The sequence below is a fragment of the Anomalospiza imberbis genome, chromosome 8, assembly GCF_031753505.1.
Source record: "Anomalospiza imberbis isolate Cuckoo-Finch-1a 21T00152 chromosome 8, ASM3175350v1, whole genome shotgun sequence".
Lineage (NCBI taxonomy): Eukaryota > Metazoa > Chordata > Aves > Passeriformes > Viduidae > Anomalospiza > Anomalospiza imberbis.
The window spans coordinates 19,643,562-19,663,781 of NC_089688.1; the positions used below are offsets into that span (position 1 = coordinate 19,643,562).

The 20,220-nt window shown below is 37.8% G+C and overlaps 2 protein-coding genes across 7 annotated transcripts in view; one reads left to right on the top strand and one right to left on the bottom strand.

Annotated features, from left to right (window-relative positions):
- Positions 1–1,911: 1,911 nt before the first annotated feature.
- Positions 1,912–13,442, bottom strand: CEP55 (centrosomal protein 55). The gene is made up of 8 exons (XM_068197663.1): positions 13,096–13,442; positions 10,998–11,285; positions 8,701–8,745; positions 7,804–7,942; positions 5,600–5,913; positions 4,498–4,569; positions 3,716–3,841; positions 1,912–3,255 (listed from the first exon to the last, which is right to left on the bottom strand). Exons 1-8 carry the CDS (start codon positions 13,276–13,278, stop codon positions 3,049–3,051), a joined length of 1,374 nt encoding a protein of 457 aa, XP_068053764.1. The 5' UTR covers positions 13,279–13,442; the 3' UTR covers positions 1,912–3,048.
- A 1,255-nt stretch (positions 13,443–14,697) lies between these two features.
- Positions 14,698–20,220, top strand: part of MYOF (myoferlin) — a 62,788-nt gene continuing 57,265 nt past the window's right edge. For 3 of the 6 annotated variants that reach the window (XM_068197664.1, XM_068197665.1, XM_068197666.1), the window contains exon 1: positions 14,711–14,980. In XM_068197664.1, the coding sequence (XP_068053765.1) occupies positions 14,893–14,980 (88 nt within the window). In that variant the 5' untranslated portion in view covers positions 14,711–14,892. Of the gene's footprint in view, positions 14,981–20,220 lie in introns of all 6 variants that reach the window. The other 3 variants (XR_011001396.1, XR_011001394.1, XM_068197668.1) reach the window with 3 other exon arrangements.

A 20,220-nucleotide genomic window follows, 5' to 3' on the forward strand; every position in this document is an offset into this window, starting at 1 on the left:
CTGATCTGTTGCAATTTTGAACATGTCAGTCTTTTCATTGAGCATTGGAAGACTTATTTTTCTTTCCTCTGTATGAAATTGTAATTCATGTTTTTTTCTAGACAGGATAAGCCTGGATCTTCCATGAATTTGATCAGAAATCTGAAAGACTTCTACTACATTCGTATTAGTCTGAATTGTTCTTGAAGTACAATACTCAAAATCAACATAAACTTGTGAAAGATTGTTATCAAAACTGAGACTAAAAGCTACACAAGCAAGTAGAGTATTAGACGTTGATTCATGGATCTAAGAAAAATAACAGAGCCATCTTTCAGTTTTTATTTCACAAGCAGCTCTTCTTATGGAAAAAAATTGTGGAGTTTTAGCTGTCTTTCCAGCCATGCAACATTGCATCAAAACCATTTAATTTGTTTAAAAAGAACAGTGTGAAAGCTAGATTTAAAAATATGCTACTATTGTTAAACCATTTTATTAGCCCCCAAGCTTCCCTAGATCAACAACTTCAAATAATGCAGTCTTTCTGGTAGGTTGAAATTCAATTACTTGAAAGAGACATAACAGAAAAAGGCTCCTGAAACTGTAAACCCAAAGTGTTTGAAGTAATGAAAACACTGCTCTTGCTTCCTGCTTTATCAAGAACTATACTTACAGCTAATTAATTCTTACCAGTAAGATGAGCATGTTAGGCACAAACTTCTCTTCTCCACATATAATTAAAGAGAGAAGCAGCAGATCTCCTTCGTTAACTTTGAGAGGAAAAAAATTTCTGAAATTTCTTAGCTTCTAAGAAATGGAAAAAAAGTAGTGATATGATTTGCATACCTTATGAAGTTGGAGTTTTAGAGTTGGTTTTAATTACAGGTTGGTGGTGACAATGGTATTTGTGTGTCTGCTTTCAAAATAAGTGTTTTACTTCACTGGAATGTCATTTTGGTATTTTGCAGCATATACCACAATAATAACCTGTAAAAATTTATCGGCAAGGGTTTTTTTTGTGCTTAGGCATAAAATTTATCAGGTAGGACTAAACCCATTGTTAAAGCTCAGAAAAGGTGGAATGAACAAAACTTTTTAAACATTATGAACTTTCTGAGTCTCCCTCTACAGTACCAGTTTCTAATGTGGAAGTGTTTTATGCTAATTTAAGAAAGCCTCAGAACTACTGAAGAGTTCTGACCTGTAGTAGGCAAACCTATTTCATTTATAATACATAAAAGATAAGGATTTCCTTTTGCAGAAACTATGCTGAGTATGCAGCTGAGAATAGAATACTAGCTGATTAAGGTGTTGTTCAGAGACAGACTTAAATTTTTAAAAGTAGTTTAATTAGAGATTAAAATTATTAGGCTGTAATGAAAAGCATAGTTATCATCCTGAGCGAAAAGATTTTTAAAAATATGTGAAATTAAGATAATTTCCCTCATGGCAAAACCTTGAAATTCTGAAGCGCAATTTCTGTTTTACTCATTAGTTTATCATATCTTTGGTCAGAAAATCTGTTACTAGCAATTGAAGCAAATTGTCAAATACAACGATTAGCCTGGGACAGTCAGTGAAATTGAAAAGTGGATAATACAATAAATCTGGCAGAGATATTTCAGATATAAAGATAATACCTTTTAGTATTTTCTATCTCATGAGCACTGGATTTAATTGAGAATAACATCACTTGATACTATCAGTTATTTTCAATAACTTGGAAAACACCTTTATATTTAAGAATAAGATTTAACCATCAGGGATTAAGGTGAACATTATGGGTAAAAGTGCAGTTTTGCAGCAAAGCACAATGGAGAAAGCTGACACCAGCTAGCAATCAGAACCAGCAGGCCAGAAAAAGAGACACCTTGGGCTCCTGTGTGTCCTCAGCAAACCACAAACTTGAAAAATGCGCAAATTTATTCTTAACTAGTGTATTTTTGTAAAATTTCCCCATTTTAATAATTGCAACAGAAGTAACTTCTTGTTGGGACTTCACTACATATGCAAGGAACAAAACACTCACAACACATTCAAGTTTACAGTAAGTGCTAGAGAAAAATAACACTGCAATTGCAAATCCATTAGGGATTTTTTTTTTGCCAGTTTCTAATTTGTTGCCAGAATTTGTCATTAACTCGTGTTTTGTATTAATACCAAAATACAGTGACACTTCAAATACACTGGAGCAATTTGTTAAAAACTGCACTGTGGGACATTTGTCAAATCTAAGGTTGAATAACTGACATTGCCCATTTTTAACCTCTAAAATACAGAAGCAAAACAAGTTTAATTCAGCGTAATTCTATATGCAAAATTCAAAAATGACATCTGATGTGGTCTGAAATATAAACTTTCTTCATCACCAAAGAAGTTTTTGTTTGCTAGGAAGTTGGTTTTTCTGAGGTTAAACCTTGGTCAGCATTTTAGTCACTCCTGATGATGGTTCAGGATAATCAGCTACTTAAGATTGATGGTTTGAACATCAATCTTAAGCAGCAAAGATCTAACATGGCCCTCCTGAGTTTTTATGTATCAAGATGTTGATATATTCCACATATATATGATATATAATATATGTATGTATATACTATACACACTACACATATATACACGCACCATGTATAAATAAATATATATATATAGTGCACCTATGAGGGCCAAAAATCTTTTGCAGCTATTCTTGTCAGTTAAGGTACAAGCACAATCATCAGGATTCAACAACCAAGAACTGGGTATGCCAAAACTAAAATATAGCCTGATACAATAATTGTGCTTTTACTACTCTTATATTTAATAGTGCAAAACAAAAACAAAGTCAGCAGTTTACTATTATAAATATTCCTAATTCAAAAATATTTCTGTTTGCAACTAGAAAATGCAGTAGCTGTTTTGCAAAAACATGAGGTAAAATACTGAGGCCAAATTATAATGTTAATACTGTTTTTGTGGAACTGAATTACATAATCAGCAGTCATTTATATAACTAAGAAAAAAGCTTTAAAAGACTTTTGCCAGGCATATTGGCAGCATATATGAAGCAAAGATAGGAAGTCCATTTGGAGCTCAAGCTGTACAGAAGTCAATGTGTGCTAGTAATTCTCTATGCCGGCTCGTTGGATATGGCACTTTACATCTGGGACACTCGAGAAAACTTTCATCAAGGCAGCTGGAATGTTTCAGGGGCGGACTTCTGTCATATGTGGTCAGCTTCTTGTGAAATACAGCTTGCAAATCTTCTTGTGATTCTGTATGTCCAGATTCCTGCAGTTCCTGGAAAAGGAGGAGCTTCACTGTAAGACTGGGGCATGCATGCACTGATCAAACACTGTAGGAAAATATATTAAGGCTTGATGGCAGACAAGCCTTGGGTGTGTTACAGCCCTAAGGACTGTGCCCTGTTCACTAGCAACAAGTCTGAGTGGAAGCACATTGCATCTTTGTCATGGTGCTGCAGACAAAACTGGGTCACACACTGTGATACAGAATACGGAGCGTTCCCTGCTCAGCACCCTGACTGCTCTGGAGCTCCTGCTGCAGTGCTCCTGCTCCGTGCTTGCTGGTGAGCAAAGCAGTGCCTGCCTGGCTTGCACAGGGCTCTGCGCCTTGGGGAAACAGACACAAAGGATGGAGGGACACTTACTCAGTGTTTGAAACAAGATCCCAAAGCAAGAAGATGTATGTTTATGCAAAATCCCTGACTGAATTCACCTGTGAGTTTTTCAGTACATACCAGAGGTTCCAGACGGGTTATTTTCTCCTTGGCCTTGCGCAGCTCCTTGAGAACATGGTTTAACTCATGCTTCAAGTTCTGGCGATCAAGCTTTCCATTCTCTAAGTCTGTGGTGCATATCTGGATCTGGCAGCCCAACAAAGTGAAAAATTAAAGTCAAAGTTAGTATGAATTGGGAGGAATATTTATATACATTTATATATAAACATATATAATTTATATATTTAAAGTCAGTTTTGCTCTGCAATAACATGTTAAAATGGATTAAAAGGAAAGTTTAAATGAAAAATTAAAAATTGCTGTTGCTTTCATTACAGTGAAATTCACACATGCCCAATTATTAAAATCTCCCTTAGAAGAGGTACAGTTTGAATTTATTTTGATTGGAGGGTGTTTCAATTTCAAATAAAGAAAATAGAAAATATGGCAGTGCAATTATTTATATAACTATATAAAGATATATTACAAAACTTTAATTAGGTGATTAGTTTTAGGATGTTTCTTGTGCCTTATCTGAGGCTTACCTGTTGAACAAGTGATTGTGGAGAAAACAGCATCAGGTTTGATCTGTACAAAATCTTATCAGTACAAAATTACAGATTTTCCTCCTGACACATGTCAAAATTTTGAAAGCACCAAGAGGTTATGTATGTACAGTTGAATATTCATGCCTAGCATTACTTTATTTGATATACTAATCATTGTTAAATGTGAAGTTAGTCTAGAAAGACTTTGTGCCTAACACAGATTAAATATCAGCCCTTTAGCACATAATTATGTACCTGTTGTTCCAACAAAGCTATTCTTGTGTGTTCTGCCTCCTGTCTGAGCAATGATTTACGAAGGAGTTGCACCTACAAGGCAGATGAACACTTGTAACAAACAACTTCCATATACAATAGTTAATAAGCTTAAAAAGAATTAATTTATAATGAGATGGAAGCAAACTCTTACATTCCAATGCCAACAAAAAATGTATGTCTGTTATGCAAGAAAAAAACTCAATTCAAATCACTACTTCCCCAAGGAAAACCCTAGTGAAAAATTATTATTGCATTGAGAAGGGGGAATGCAGGATGATGTTATTGTTAAAAAAGAAACCAAAAATGGAAGCCTCCTAGGTGATTGTCATGATGCTGACAAAAATATACTCACAAAACCTATGTTTGCACTAACATGGTATGATGTTAATAAAAACAAACAATGCATTTTTTTAATATAAGAGAACAACCTTAAGGGTGAGAAACTACTATATTATAATCATTAAGCAAATGCATACATTAAAATATCCTCTGCTTTCAGCATGTATCAACTTTTATGATAATGCTGTTGTTCAGCTTAAAAAAAACAAAACAAAATAAAATAAAATAAAATAAGCATATTTTAATCATCAATCAACCAGCGAGAACCAGTCTGTCTTTGGAAAGCTTAAGTGTTGTTCTGCTTTTGGCCTACTTTGGTGTCTAGAAAATTTTATTCTTGTATTTCAAATATCAGTTGTATTTTAGCTGCCAGGTGACAGCAAATATTAGTGGTATTCCATAGTTAGGAACACATGATAAAATTAATTTTTAGCTTTTTTGTTCTCATTTACTATTAGTCTTACTATTAGTTTCTTGTTCTCATTTACTATTATAGGATGAACTATATTAGAATCAATTCAGTATTTTCTCCCTTCTCTTTTGTGTCCCTTAAGACTAGGGAAATAAATGAACAAAGAAGATTCTTCTTTAAACAATTCCATTTTAACCACAAGGACACGAGTCTAGATCTATGTGAAGAATAGTTACCAGAGAGAGGGCTGGTCCATTCTGATTAACTATGAATTTTCCTATCTCTTGATTCTTTGCTAATGATCTCAAATCTCCAAATCCATCCACTTACCTGACATAAAAGATCTTGAGACTTTTCTTTTTCTTCTCTGAGCTGTTCTTTGATAGTTTCATTTTCCTGTTTTAGTCTTTGTGCTTTCTCTTTCATTTTATTTTCATTTTCTTGAGTCTTCATTTCAGCAAGCTGTTGTGACTGCAATAAGGCATTTAAACTCATCATTTCCTCTTGTGCCTCTTTGTATGTCTTTTTAAGTGTGTTAAGTTCAGATCTCAGCTGGGTTATAGTGCATCTTTCAGTCTCAGGATCACTCTTAGCAGTTAGTAACAGCTGGTCATAGTATTCTTCCTTTTCCTCTTGTAGATGACCTTCATGAGTCAGAAATAATTGAATTAGTAATGTGAAAAAAAAACCCACTTAAAAATCAGAACACTAAATCTTTAACAGCATTTTAAGGATTATTAATAGAAATCATCATAGTAGGCTATTGCACAGCTCAGATCAGAACCAAGCTTTGGTTGAAACAGCTTTCAGTATTTATAATACATTAAGTCTCCTTACCAATATACTTACTGGAAAACACAGTTCTTCTAAGGCCTCATGCATTATACTGACGCATGGGAATCTGACCCAAAGACACTGGATTCCTACTTTTATTTTTAGGCTCTTTAGCCAAACTGCTGGCATTACTCCCTCCCCAGAGATACCCTTGGGGAGGTGATAGATTCTACTTCAACCTTTTTGACCAAAGCCAGACCTTCCACTGTCTTTTGCAGACCATCTTTTCCAAAAAGTATGCCATAATTTACTTCTAAATAGTAAATAGAAAGGACTAGGATAGTTCTTTTGATTAAAAATGCTTTAGGTTAGAAAATTTCTGCTTGTTGACCCAAGAAAAGTAGGAAAAAATTAAGAGGCAGACTACAAAAATTCAGGAACAATACAAAATATATGCAGAAGCAGAATGAGGGATGCAGAATTTAATGGGCTTTGCTGATTTTTGGCACTGTAAGTTTTGTGACTTTGATACCTTTCCTATTGAAGACTTACCCTAATTATTCAAAGTGTAATTTACTAGGGAGAGTTTCCTGCTTGAATGTTCTCCCTTCTCTCAGCTATGAATTAAGCCCTATCTTCTCATTAGCAATACTCCTTTACAGGGCAGTGACATCCTCAAAGACAGGCCAATTTTTTCCCTGGAAAAGGTTTTCATATATATACTTTCAACTTGTATAGCTAGGTTCTTAGAAACTTGGATTTCTGCTACTGCCTAGCTTCTTGAAGAGAGGAACTTTCTTACACCCTGACTTCAAGTCTCTTGGTTGCTCTTGTGGCAAAGCTTTGAGTGCAGTAACTCTGCAGAACATTTTCTGGTGAGCTGAGTCTGCCTCCCTCTAAAAATACTGTCCATAGATTTCTGAACAGCAGCAAAAGGAGATTATGATGATATTTCACTGTTTTCCAGAAAGGTTCAAACAGCAATGCAGAAATCAAGCCACTGCCCATGAATTACTAATGGCAAGCCTGTGGATATGCTCTTACTCCACATGGTGCCAGTTTTGTTTAGTGAATTTACCTTGCAGGCCAGTTACAGCGTGTATGAAACCAATAATTTGGTAATAAGAAAAGCAAGTCAATGCCTTCTGGTTCTTCTGCTTAATATGATTTTAATTTTATTAATACTGAGAGGGTGTGCCTTATTGAGGAACTGCACAGCAAGGAAGTGAGCTAGAGGTGGCCAGATCCTTATTGTGAAACATTGCTTTGGAGAGGTGCCAAAACCTATCACAGGCTTTCTTGCCCTGTAACAACTGTTCAGGTGAGTAAAGAACATGGTAATCTTGAGTCATTTTTATAATATTTATTTTGAAAAAAGTAAATTTGAAAAAATCTGATCCACACCTAGCTAATAAATCCTTAATGCTTCCATTATGTCTACTGAAAGTGTACCTTGAAGGATGGGAGACGTACATCTATTTGCCTCAACACTTTCCACAAACAGAGAGGTTGCTAATAGAGTGTCAAGGCTGTTAAAACCATCTTTGAAGTGGATAAGAACAGGAAGTACTGTTGGTCAAGTAACATAGCTAGATAACAGGAAGCAGAGGAATATTATTTAACCAAGTTGTACCATTAAGCAGCTAAAGCATTGAGAACAAAGTCTTGATTTTAAGTGTGCTATAATTTGTTTTCAGAAAATTTATTCTATACATAATTATGGTTTGGGTCACTTGTGGGGGTAAAAATGAAGTTGATACCTTCTGAATTTGATTTAGATTCTTGCTTGCTAACTATTTCTGCCTTCTGTTCCAGTTCAAAAATCCTTCCAAGCAATCCCCTGACATATGCTTCCCGTTGCTGATCATACAGTAGCCACTGCTGATTTTTCTCAAGAGCCTTCATAAAAAGAAACAGAAGAACAACAAAAAAGCCTTTGGTAATTAATCAGCTTTTAAAAGTCTTTGTCTTATGTCTTCAAAATATTAGAAGTTATGTATTAGACAGTTTAAAGATAAGCTAGTTAAGTCTGCTGCAAATTGTAGTAATCTGTACAATAAACAAATAAATCCATCTTCATTTGGAAAGTTAATTCAGGATGCTGAACATAAGTTAAAACTGCAGCAATGGGAAAATTACTTAAAGAACAAAGGCTTTCATGAGTCATGCCTAGATTATGAAGAATTAACTTTTCAATCTCAAATATAAAATAAAATATAACAGACCATGAAAATGGAATAAAATAAAAGTGTATAATTACAATTTAATTTGTAAGAACGAGGACATGGATTTTCTAGCTGCTTGACTCATAGACTTATTCAGTTTGGAAGGGACCTCAAGAGGTTTCTAATCCAACCTCATGCTATCCTGGGCAGTGTCAGGTTCCTAGAGGCTTCTGAGTTGTAAGCAACCATTTTGTTCTGATGTTCCAAGCAAGGTCTTTCAAAGATGATGGAAATCTTAATTTTTTTCTTTTGCAGGTTTTTGAGTTTTTAAATTTAAATTATTGCCTTGTCACAAAATCATTTTAGAGATTACATTTTAGAGAGCAACATACCCTCTGAGGTCCCATACTACCCCAAAATGTACATGATGATAATACATTCTTCTGCATCTCAATACAGATGGTATGTGCTTGAAATTTACAGGAAACTTACATCTTTCAATTGTCTTTCAATTTCAGTGCTGTTTGTTGCAGCTTCCTGTGGACATAGAACAACTTGTTAGTGTTGTTTAAAACAGATGGCTGAAACAGCAAAGCTACTCCTGTACAGCTATTAGTCTTACATGAAGAGCATAAGAATATTTTAAAAATTAAATCAGACACATTTAAAAATTAAAACAGATGTGCCTTTTGTGTTTAAAGATCTTTATATTTGGTTGCTGGGGTTTTTTTTGAAGGATCCAGGTTATGTAGAAAGCCATTTCATATATTTAAAATAGACTCTTCTGCAAAATATGGGACAAAGATTTACATGGAATTTATTCCATAAGTCTGTAACTCATAGTTACATTAAATATTTCCTAAGGAACCCATAATGTATTTTCTGCTGAACTGCTGTCTTGGAAGTCCTGAAGGGTGTTTTACAAAGAGGTTTTGAAAAATGAAGATATTTAAGAGTATTATTTAAGTACACAAGGGGAGGTAAATGTTTTTTTCTATTTCTGTATCCTCATACATTTGACAATGACCCAGAGAAGCTGGGGAGAAGCCAGAGACCTCAATGCTTCCCTGGGATAACAGGAAGACTGTAAACATCTGGGAAATCGTGCAGGCCTATCTGCAGGCACAAGGACAAACTGCCTGATTTTCAGAGCCTGATCCCCAGTACAGCGAGTATGACTTAGGCACTTGTAGGAGACTTCTTGAGACCCATCTAAAACTGGAGAGCAGTTAGGCAGTCATGTTTCTCCCACTCTGACATGTATCTTCTCTGCAGGGTACAAAGTGGTTATGAAATTGTGTAGATATAAGTCAGAGGGAACTTCAATGAGAAAAAAAAAAAAAAGTAGATTATTACCCAAATCCAAACTACATTTTTTCCAACATTTTTCTATGGATCTTGGAATATGATTTATAACAGAATTTATAGCTGAAAAATACAGAATTTTGAATATAATTATTAAACTTAAACACTTCCTAATAAAAATAGGATTTAGAGACACTGAACTTGTTTCTATGAACATCAGAGTCCTGCCTCAGTAAAAATTTTCTCAAAATTGTGTCATAAAAGTGTTGTTTCCATTTCAGAGCTAGTATGCCACCTAGCAGTTTCAAGCAGCATTGCTAGACTTGTTTTCAAGTTCTCCAAGACATCCAGTAAAACATCATTGTCCTCTGTTGATAAATCAGTTAAAATTTTAAAAGAAAACTATGGTTTTAAACTAATACATATTTTGGTGGTTTATTGACAAAAATATAATGAAAACCTGTTGACTTAATACACATTTTAACACCTCTAATGAAGTTCAAAGTGTCTTAAAATTTAAAATAAATATGTTGTATTAAAAGTGGTATTTCTCAATAAACTGCATTATTAGAAGTACTATATATACCTGTGTTACCATTCAAAAATAGTAGATGAAGATATTCTGTTATGTATTTGGCTATAGCAGAATTTCTAGAAATTGCTTAACTCCCTTGTAGAGTGTAGGGAACCAGCACCATCTGCAGGTCAAAGGCTGGAAAAGAAAGACTTACAGCCACCTATTTTTAGGCACCTGTACCTAAACAACTTCCCTGTGCCCCTCATAGAGATATTACTGCATTTTCCAAAGAACATTAGAACGGGGCAGGGGTGGAAAAACAACTGTAGAATCCTAAATGGACTTGTAAACACTGTCAAGGATTGGCACCATACCTATTGACCACTTCACATGAGAGGAGAAACTCATCATTCCTGTCCTATCCTATGCCACACTGAAGAATTTAGCATGTGTGATGCCATAGAAAATAAAGACAATTAGTTTTAACAGCTGAGACACAAATGAGGATTCATAAGAGCAGAGAGAAGAAAGATACTCTCATGACAGAAGCTGAATTAGGTGAGGAGCTTAGTTTGTCTTTATTAGTGCCCCACATCACTGCTTATCACTGCTGCCTTCTCACTCTGTCTAATCACTGAGCATGCAAATCTGAGAAGGGCACAGTGCCTGCCTAAGCAACGGTGTATCCCAGTAGTATCACAGGTCACATTACCTGATGTAATGTGAACTAGGGACCTTGCAATACAGCAGGAGAGAATTCCCTCCCCAGCTATGTTGCCTGAAGTGTGCTCTCTAACTGTTCCTCATTTAGAGTTCAATCTGGATACCATCTCGCTTCATACAAGAATACTTCAGCATGCAACACAGCTTGTAAGAAAATTTAAAAACCATCCTATTTTATAACAGGCATTGGTGCTTAGTGAGCACAAATTCCAATTTGCAATTGCCGTATTTCTTCAGTGCTTACCTGGGATGCCAGAGAAGTACTACTGGCTCCATTCTCAAGATCAGAGCATTTTGCCATGACTGCAGATAAATTACATTTTAACCTTTTAATTTCTTCTGATAGAGAACAAAGTAACTGTTCTCTCCTTTCTGCTTCCTTTGTTTTTTCCTCTAGTTGATTTTGTAGTAAGTACACTTCATTATTCTTGGTTTTGGACCTAAGTTTGTCATTCAGGTTTTGGATTTCTCTGTCCTTCTCTCCAAGAAGATGGTTGTATTTTTCTTTTTCTTTCTCAAGCAAAAGTATTTTCTAAATGAAACAGAATAAAGAGTAGGTGTTAGTCTATGCATCAAATGCAGTAGCAAGTTTACAGTAGTTTGAGATGATCTGAGCAGCAGGGTCTAGTGGAATGTGTCCTTGCCCATGGCAGGTGGGTTAGAACTAGGTGATCTTTAAGGTCTCTTTCTACCCAACCCATTTTATGACCTTATGATTCTATGATGATCACTTTCAAAGCTCTCTCTTAGCCTTTAATTAGCTGAGAAAATGAGTTTTAACTCCAAAAAGACAATACTGGAGTGATCATCTGAAATATTTCAAGTGATAGTAAAACCAGTCTGAAATAGATGAAACAAGGAGAGAATGCAAAGAACCAAGTTTCACAGGATTGGTAGGTACTCAGCTTTGCCTATGAATAAAGACCACTACAGTATATGAGCCTTAAAACAAAAGCAGTACAAGAACTCCAAAACACTTCCAGCAAAGAGGTTGGTGCTACATTTCTTAGTATATTTCTTAGCATATTTGGTAGCTTTTGGGAAGCAGCAGAGCCTTCTTGCAAACTACATGACAGTGAGTTACAGAAGAGTTATAATAAAGCATTCAGGAGAAGGATCCTGTTTTTCCATGTTATCTGTCCCTGTAGTTTCAAAATATGCTTTAGTAGATATTTTCAACGTGCACTCTTTTTCCAGTAGGCCTCCAGCACAGGTAATCATTACACACAATTAGCACTGCATTTAAGATGCCATGGGGCTCTGCATGAACTTCAGACATGACAGCATTTAATTCTGCTGAGAAAGGCTGATGTTGGAATCCTGCATGTTGACATCAAGTCATTAGAAAGAGAAGCTGAAAGTGAATTTGGGAGAGCCTCAGTTAGGGAGTGGTTGAACACCACTGCTCACTAAAATTAAAATAGTGACAGCAAAGAGTATCCGATGTATCAAACACGATGGTCATTTTGCACCTGTTTTTTCTAGTTCATAGGAAAACGGTATTAAGTAACCAACACCATGCAACCACCAACAGACTCAGCAAATACACTAAGAAATCTAGCCAAAACTGCGTGAGCTGCTCAGCCATAGCTCATCCTTGGCTTAGGACTTCTCAGCTGGCTTTGTGGCACAGACACATGACCTTTTGTTAAAAAAAGTGGCCTAACAATATTAGTATGCTAGTCCACATTAGTTGTATCCTTTTCTAGTGTCCATCTGGGAATCCCCGTCCTTCTGGGAATCCTGACAGGCTGTGACTAGGTCACCTATTAAGTCTTGAACATCTCTCTCTGCAACCACAGGTTTACCTCGAGTGGAACAGTCATATAGACATACAGATGCTTCAATACCTTGCAGTGTCTTAGTTTCTGCTCTTATCTGCAATGGAAGAATAATGTAACGACCCAATTGCAGTTTCATTTACCTATAGCTGAGTGGGAGCTTGACAATTCAATTCAAACAAACACTGCACTTTTTGGCACGTTCTTAATCAAATGTTTTCAAATGTTAAGTTCTTTGCAGGAAGTGCTTAAAATACTTCTCTGAGACGTGTTCTGTTGGACACATGAGGACAGGTCTCAATGGACTAACTGGCACCTCTGACCTCAAGTCTTTGTATTTACCAGCCTTGTCAGATGAGCGTGATTTTATTAGCTCAGCTGTCATTGAAAAATATCTGAGAATGAAAGCGTGAAACGAAAAGTTTGTCTGGACTGTCTAACACTAGTAAACCAGTTGTGACATCAAAAGTTTTGAGAGGAAAGGTGGGGCTCCTGATCCCGAGGCCGAGTGCCGTATCCGTGGGACCGGGCCCGCGCTGGCTCGGGGAGAGCCCGGCTCACCTGTAGGAGCTCGCTCCTCTCCGGGTCCGTCATTTTGCCTTTGCCTGTGGCCACTTCCTCCATGGATTTCCGCGGGGCAGCGCCCTCCCTCTTACCCTTCTCGAGCCCACTGTCAGCTCTGGAGATGCCCGACTTCAGGCCCCCCTTGCCAATAATTCGATCTATGGCGGTCTTGGCGTTCATCGTCAGTCGCCGCACAAACCGAACGAGGCGCAACGGAACAGCGATCCCTTCTAGCGGGCAGGACAAGGCTTCCGACAGCTGGAGGCGAGCGCGGGCGGCGCGGGCCTTCCCGGACCCCGCGGGGCTCAGAGGGGCCCGGTGCGAGGCACGGCCCGGTGCGGGGCACGGCCCGGTGCGGGGCACGGCCCGGTGCGGGGCACGGCCCGGTGCGGGGCACGGCCCGGCGGCGGCTCCGTCCGGCCCCGGCCCGTGCCGCTTCCGGGAGTTTGAATGCCGCGGCTCCGGGCCGTCACTTCCGGGCTTTCCGGATGGTCCCTGCGGGGCGGTGGCGGCAGGGGCGGTGGCCCCTCGTGTCGCCGCCCCCTCGTGTCGCCGCCCGGCCGGTGCCGTCCCTGCCCTCCGCTGCCGGGGCTCCCCGCCGCGTGTGGGCGGCGGTGCCTGGCCAGCAGCGGGGTGCCGGAGGGGGGTGCGGGGCGCCGTGGTGCTCGGGTCGAGTCCGCAGGGCCCGCTCAGTGCTGTCTCTTCCGTGTCCGTGTCCTCGTTCCTCCCTGAACACGTGGGGTTTTTCTTCTCCAGAAATCCTCTCCAGCTACCCCAAATCTAGTAATTTTAGAAATTACAAAGTAAGTTAGGATAGGTCTCATGTGACCGTGTAAAAACTAGGCTGACCTTGTGGCTCCTTTTGCTCCCTCTTGCTGGCTTCCCCTCTCCTCTGTCCTTGGGGACGCGGGGACATGCGTGGCAGTGGCAGCCTGAACCTCTCGTGTTTTTACTTGTGCTCACAGCTGAGAATAAGCCTGAGCGCGGGGGAGCTCAGAGCTCTTTCTTCTCATGTAAGTGTTACCTAGTTCTTGTTACCGGAGTGCTTGTGCGCGTGTTTAAGACAAAGCTGTCATAAGCCTCCAAACTAAAAAGAGAGTCTTGTCACTTTTAATTTCCTTTTTGCATGCATTTCCTTAATGCTTTTTAATTTTAGTTGTGGATACATAATTCAATAATTCTACTATAAATCTCTAGCCAAGGTGTTCCATGAGGAAGCTGCAGTGTCGTTCCAGAATGCAACAGGAGGGGGAGGACTTAAACTGTTTTTTGGGATCATCGCCAGTTTCTGACTAGGCTGGCACGGAGACGAACCAAAAGCATTTGCGAACAATGAAGTTCTAAAAATTAGGGGGAAAAAATATAAGCCATCGTGAAAGTTCATACCTTGGTATACCGAGAGGCAGATGTGGTTTAGATCGAGTTCTAGAGTCGTGCTCAATCTTCATGTTGCTTAACGCTTATTCTTGCCTTGGTTTCTGACGAGAAATTTATCACGCAGCTTAATAAAAGCAGCAGCAAGAAACCTGCGTTTTGCAGCGTGCCCCAGGATTTCACTAGCGAGAGCTCTTTCTGTGCAGCAAGACAGAACCTGGTGTCAATTTACAGGGCTGTTGTTTTCGCAGAGCTTTGAGCAGCTAGTCCGTCATAGATCCACCCATAGACCTCCTTTGCTGTAAAGCAGTAATTCCCTGCCTCCTCTTCCTGCTAGCAGTTCAGTCCAGAAGTTAAGGACTGTGAATCTGAGGATTTAATTCCTTCGGTAGTAGTCAACATTTAGGCAAGAGGGAAACAATGCTTCGGGTGATTGTGGAATCTGCTACCAATATCCCTAAAACCAAGTTTGGGAAACCAGATCCTATCGTTTCTGTTTTTTTTAAAGGTAAGCAAAACTGTCATAAATGTAGCCAGGGAAGAAGTTTTGTAAAAGATAGTGTCTATGTAAGTGTCTGAAAATCCTGGAAATCATGTTTTCCTGGAATTACATTTGATGTAATTTTAGGGAAGACTTTTTAATTAGAGACAGGAGTTACCTGAATGAAGTTTGAACTGGGTGAAGCACATTGGTCTGTTCTGAGCAGCTGTTCTTCTGTTTCAGGATCCACATTTTACAAGTTTTTCCAAAGGAGTAACCTGTTTCTTTAAAAACAAATCTAATTGCGTAAATGAACCCACTTTTAATTCTGATATTGAAGATTACCTTGTTTTCCATCTGAAAAATCATTCCTGTCTTGATTACTTTGAGTAGGCACTGCTGACTGTCACACACATACAATAAAAATGTGATTTATTGTTGTTACAAGTAGTATATTGAAAAACGATAGTACTATTTCTGAAGGTGCTTGGTTTTGTTTTAGTTTGGTTTGGAGGTTTTTTTGTTGCTTTTTTGTTTTTTTTTCCCACAAACAGAATTGCACATCAAATTTTTGCCTATTGAGATTATTTAATTACAGGATTTTGGAAGGAAACTGTATTTTTCACTTTTATTGCTTATCAGTTATATATGGGAGAAGGAGAAGACTGTGATAAAATTAGCATTTCTATGTTATATATATAAGCTAAGTATATTTTAGAGTGTACTTTACCTGTTGCCAACATTACCCCACTTGGCTAGTCTAGAGGAACTTGATTTCTCATATTGATTTATCTTTAAGGTGCCAAAACCTTTAAGCAATTTTGGATCATGTAATACATCAAACCAAACTGTGACAAACAGGCGTCTTATCTCCTGGTGACCTGGTTTCCTAACTGTGCACTGAATTCCAAATGGTATTTTAAAGTGTGAAAAGTCCTTGCAGGAGTTTGTCACCTTTAGAAACCAAATCTGAAATAATGACAGCTGTAGGCTGAAAAAGGACAAGGCACTGCACATGCAGAATCTTAACTTGCAAAGTAACAAGTTTTCAGATGCATTTATTTCAGCATCAGAAAGATGTGAAATCATTCTATTTCCTTTAGTCTCCTCCTTTTTTTAAAGGTTTGTCTTTTTTTTTTAACCACCATGTGTGTTAGAAGTGGCAGAACCTGTCTCAGTACCTTTTGAACTTCATAATTCTTAAAATATTATTTTACTTGCCCTGCAAAAAGTGAATGTACTGTCATTTCTCTGGTTTGTTTCACATTCTGCTAGTTCTTAAGTATCCATTTTCTCTTTCCAGTTCCTTGTCTCTCTTTGCTTTCCTGCCAGTTTTGCCTTTCTGTGTTGCCTCTGTTCCTGCAGTTTCAGACTCCAGAGCTGGTTTATGCCTTCCCTTCTTTATGCTTAAGTGTCTGTTTAATCCTTCCTTGTAACCTTTTCTTCCTTCTATGTGCTCTAAAGCAGTTCACTTTTACCTAGTAAAGAGAAGTTACAGGTTTTTTTTTTTCTTCATTGCTTGATTTGTTTTTCAGTCCTTCAGTTATCCAAACACAGGAATTGGACAACAGATGTTAAAGGAATGAATTTATATTTATCCTTTATGTACTAGAATAGGGATTTTTAAATGTTCCCAAACATGCTTAACCAGTGTCAGCTCCATGATTGTGACAGGTTTTTAGTGGGATATTTAATTTTTCATTATCCTGCCACTTCTATTTATGTGATTTTCCTACATTCCAACAGTCTGATTTTTTGCTTCCCATCCATAGTGATTCAAGTGGGACAGAAAATACCAGGCTTTTACCAGCTATTAGCAGCTCTGATTTAATATGTGAGTGAGTGCCTGGTTACCAAGTGCAAGGACAGAGTCATATCTGAAATATGTTTGACTTCTAGCTGTTTATGTTTACAGATGTTTTTTTATATACACTGCTGGTTCCCCCCTCACCCTTTTAATGTGTAGAGATAGGAAACCAGTCTTATTTTGGGAAGAATGTGTCAAAGGGCATTCCTCTTTACCTTTAGTCCCTACCCAGTGTAAATCCTGGGGGACATAAAAAACACATTTGGGAGTGCATGTTCTAGACTGGGAAAAACTTAAGCATTTGCAGGACTATGGCCATGGTCCTACAGGACATTTTCATGTTCTTGTTTGGCTCTGGAGTATTCTTGGTGAAGCCTTTGTGAACTGCACTCACTTGACAGAAAACTGCCGTGGAAGGTGGAAGTTGGCATTTCATTAGAACAGTATTTGGTCAAATTTTAATTTACAGGGCCTTTACTGATGTCAGGTTCAGTAAATTTAAGCCTCCCATGAAAACAGTCTTTCAGTCTCAGACATTTACACTCTCAGACCTTTACAGCCATGCTGTGAATAAAAAACTCATAATCCTGCAAATGTTAGTATAAAAGGACTGCAAGTGTTTTATATGTTAAGACATGTATGTTAATATGGTTTAATCTATGAATAGAATAGGTTTAATCCAAATTTTTAAACTAAGCTGGTTACAAACTAGGCAGTTAATATAATTGTTACAGTGATATATATTAGCTGCATACTAGGAGGAAATAGGCAGCTGTTTCTGTTCTGATATAGCAGAACAGTTTTGTGCAAGCATTTCCCTTTTTTTTTAACACATTTATGTCCAGTCCAATGGGATGGAACTTCTATTTACTTTAAGAAAAGCTCACAGTTCAAAGAGAACTACACCCTGAGAGTAAACGAATATTGCTATCTGGAACTGGGTGCTGTTCTTGCAGAATTCTGAGTTTGTCACTCAATTTGAGACAATTCATTGTCAAATTAATATTAAAAAAAACAGTTGCCATTTGCTAAATCGGCACTAGGTGATGATTAAATCAGTATAATCATTCTGGTTTGTTAGATTCTCGTCTCAGTGTGTAAAAATTGATTCAATTGCTTATATGTGCAGTCAATGCTAGGCTATTTAGTGATTTGACCATTTGTTTTGGCTGCCTCATTCCACTTTATGCAGTAAAAACTGAGGTGAAATGGCATTTAATTTGATTAATCCAACTTGATTCCATTTGTGCTTAATCTAAGAGCTTTCCAGCAGGCCTGCAGACCTGCAGTAATTCAAAGCTATTTTAGTTTATATTTCAGTGTGTGAAAGAAAATAGTTTTAGAGTGTAATTATTTACAGGATTTAAATTTTCTGTTTTGCAGAGAGTTAAATTATCTAAATTTAATTTCCAGGGTTTTGGAGGTCTGCCCATTTGATCCTGCAGTTGCTGCCATCATGCAATCTTAATTCTCCTTTGACAGAAGTTTTATGGGACACTTAGTTAACTGAAATGTGATACTGTCTAAATCTTAGACTTAGGACTGTTGTAAAAGATAATGTTTGCTTCTGCTATTCCCCACATGCTCACGTTGATTAAAATGCTAGTTATAATAGAAAAAAAAATTAAGATGGAAACATTAAGGGTTTTGCTATACTGTGGTCTTTTAAATGATCAACAGTTATAGTTTAAACAGCTCATCTTAATTTTTTTGGACACTGAGCAATTAAATTCTTATTACAGTCATTTCCGCCTAAGAATATTAACTAGCATGTTATAATATAAGGTAGTGTGGTGCCTCCATCAAGATAAAGCAAATAGTGATTTCTTCTACAGTACCACAGTTACTCTAGTTAGTTTTTAAAGAAACAAGTTTAGAGTGTTTATCTGTATCCTCTATAATTTCTTATTTCATGGTAGGGCCACAAAAAAATGGTGACTGGCCCTATTGCACAGTTTATCCTGATGTGGTTTAGTCTTGGTTGCTATAGCTGCAGTCATTACCAGCAGAGGAAAACAGCCCGAGGAGCTGAAACTTTTGTGAGCTCCTGGAATAACTGAGCAGTCCACCTCACCCGGCTTGGCAACAGGGGTTTTTGATTGGAAGAAGAAAGAGCTTTGCCAAGAGCTTAAAAACAAATACTGCCACCACCTAGTGCATTAAAATACTGATAAAAGTGTAATAAAAAGGAAGTCAGTAAAGAGATGAGAATATATGCAAAATATTTCCTTGAGGAATGGGAATGTTGTACTCTGACTAAAATTACAACTAAAACCCAAGGTAAGCTGAGCTTCCCAGTGTTTTTTCATCCAGCTTTCACACAGATGCATAACAGAAAGAGGTTTTATTCTCAGTGTAAATTAGAATATGCATATTAGTGGAAACATAAGTCTTGCTTTTGTGAAAATGGATAATTCAGAGTGGAAAATTTAGCACCTTGTCAAGAGTGGTTCTGACTGTCGTTCAAGCCGGACTCACCTTAGAGAGTTACATTTTAGCTTTGGCAGGGATCACAGGACTTTATCCATTAGTTCCATCAGAACTGGGTGTGTAATTTACTATCCTCTTTACAAACAGCTGTAACTGTTCTTTTTTTTCACGGGCAGTGAAAACATCTTTTCATCTCCCATCTTCAAGAGGGACTTGGAGTATCAGTGCCAACCCCAGATATTCTGGGATACCCAGTTTTGAAAATGCTTTGTCTCCTATTAGATAGCATAAAGTTGAATTTGTCTCACTAGCTTGGTAATTAATGCTTTGTTCTGCAAAATGTCAGGCCACAGTATGGTATGTTATGAAAGCTCTTTCCTTTGTCCTACAACGTGAGTCAATATCCTGTATGAATTGTAGACAATTCCTGTTACATAAATGGGAGTCAGTTCTTGTAATTTGCAGCATGGGCTGATTTTTTCAGTACATCCCACTCTCATCCAATAAAAAGAGCCACCACAGTCAGCAAGCCTGACTAGTGGGTATATGAACTTGCCCATTTGGCATATCTTTACTCTTCCTTCCCAGGCTAAGTACAGTCATAACTTCAAATATCAAAAATGCAATTATCTTTACTGGAGTCGTTAAAGATGTGGAGTGTGTCTAAAGCTTGGACTTCTTGTGGTGGCTGAGCACTTTGGAGATCAACAGCTGCTTTACACCCTGTACTTGAATATGCTTGTTTGTTATCACTAAAATATGCAGTCTCTGTTTATAGAGCTGTGTGTTTTTCTGTGCTCTTTTGTGCTTCTGAGTGTCAAAAGACTTGTCCTCCATTGGAGCTAGGTATTGTAACTGAACAGGAAAAATAATGCCAGGCTATGTTTAATTTGCACCACAACCCACATTCTCACGATTTGCAGTTTGCCCAAGTTTTACCAAGCCAAATTTTACCATGAAGTATGGAAAATTTGCAATTTTTGTAATTTTTAGGCTACAGTAAGTTCAGTGAAGTCATATCTACATAACC